Genomic DNA, 1,367 nt, shown 5'->3' with positions numbered 1-1,367 from the left:
TCCTGCATCTTTAAGATTATTTAAAACAACATATGGTGTTGTTAATTTTTTTTCTTCCTGTTGTTTATTTTGTTATGCAGCTTTTCATTTTTTTAAAAAAAGACTTACTTATTTTTATTACAAAGTCAGATATACAGAGAGGAGGAGAGACAGAGAGGAAGATCTTTCGCCTGATGATTCACTCCCCAAGTGACTACAACAGCTGGTGTTGCACCAACCCAAAGCCAAGAAGCCAAGAACTTCCAGGTTCCCCACATGGGTAGCAGGGTTCCAAGGCTTTGGGCCATCCTCCACTGCTTTCCCAGGCCACAAGCAGGGAGCTGGATGGGAAGTGGAGCTGCCCGGATTAGAACTGGCACCCATATGGGATCCCAGCACATTCAAGGCAAGGATTTTAGCCACCAGGCCACCGCACCGGGCCCTGAAGCTTTTCATTTATGGGGATGTATAGTAACTGTGTAATGGAGACTATCATATCTAGGAGCATGTTATTTAACTTCCTGGCATTGTATGTTTCTATTTTTTTTTCCTGTTGTTCATTTTGTATTGTGGCTTTTCGTTTAAAGGGATGTATAGTAACTGTGTAATGAAGACTATCATATCCAGATGTGAGGACACAATGTAATATGCATTTCTACTTCCAGACTAAAGATGTACTCCCAATGAAACTGTTAACTATATCTTGACACTAGAATGCTGGACTCTGCCATTGTCCATGCCTGTAATAATGGACATATGACTGTGTATGAAAAACTATACTATAGTAATGATAAAGGGGAACTCAATAAGGGGGGAGGGCTTTGGGGAAGGGATAAGGAAAATCCCACAATCTATGGAACTGTATCATAAAATAATAAAAAAATTTTTAAATTCTAGATTGCACGTCCTATGCTGAAGTCATCATGAGTCTTTTCCAACTCCTTATGAAGAAAAAGGAACTCATTCCTTTAGTAGCCTTTATAAGCTTTGCGGCAGTCAGAGCCTCATCCTTTGCTGTGTATTCCTTGCAGAAAATCAATGTGATCATTGATCGGAAAAGAAATCCAGAACCCTTGGAGGCTGTGGATCCAACTGTATCTCAAAAGCTTGTAACAATCAACCAAAAGTGGAAGCCCATTGAAGAGCTGGAAAAGGTCCACAAGGCAACCAAATGAGCAGTCGTTGCCTCTTCCTTGCAAAGAGTACTCTATGAATCTAGTGGAAACATTTCCACACAGACTCAATTATGGGTGGCAGTGTGCAGAAGTGCTTCTGTTACATTTTTAGGTTTGCCTCCAATTTTTCTGGACTCTGGATAAAGGATGCAAGGTAGCGCAGTCCTAACTACATAGTCCAAACATAAGTTTTGGTGTTTATTATTGTAAATT

At 40.2% G+C, this 1,367-nt stretch overlaps 1 protein-coding gene across 1 annotated transcript; it reads left to right on the top strand.

Moving 5' to 3' along the window:
- Positions 1 to 902: 902 nt before the first annotated feature.
- LOC121161063 (normal mucosa of esophagus-specific gene 1 protein-like) lies at positions 903 to 1,155 on the top strand. The gene has a single exon (XM_040987349.1). It carries the CDS (start codon positions 903 to 905, stop codon positions 1,152 to 1,154), a length of 252 nt encoding a protein of 83 aa, XP_040843283.1. The 3' UTR covers position 1,155.
- Positions 1,156 to 1,367: the final 212 nt, after the last annotated feature.

The sequence above is a fragment of the Ochotona curzoniae genome, unplaced genomic scaffold (genome assembly GCF_017591425.1).
Source record: "Ochotona curzoniae isolate NIBS_2020 unplaced genomic scaffold, NIBS_Ocur_1.0 contig_4612, whole genome shotgun sequence".
Lineage (NCBI taxonomy): Eukaryota > Metazoa > Chordata > Mammalia > Lagomorpha > Ochotonidae > Ochotona > Ochotona curzoniae.
The sequence above is the reverse complement of the archived record's forward strand: the minus strand, read 5'-3'. Positions and strand labels throughout refer to the sequence as shown.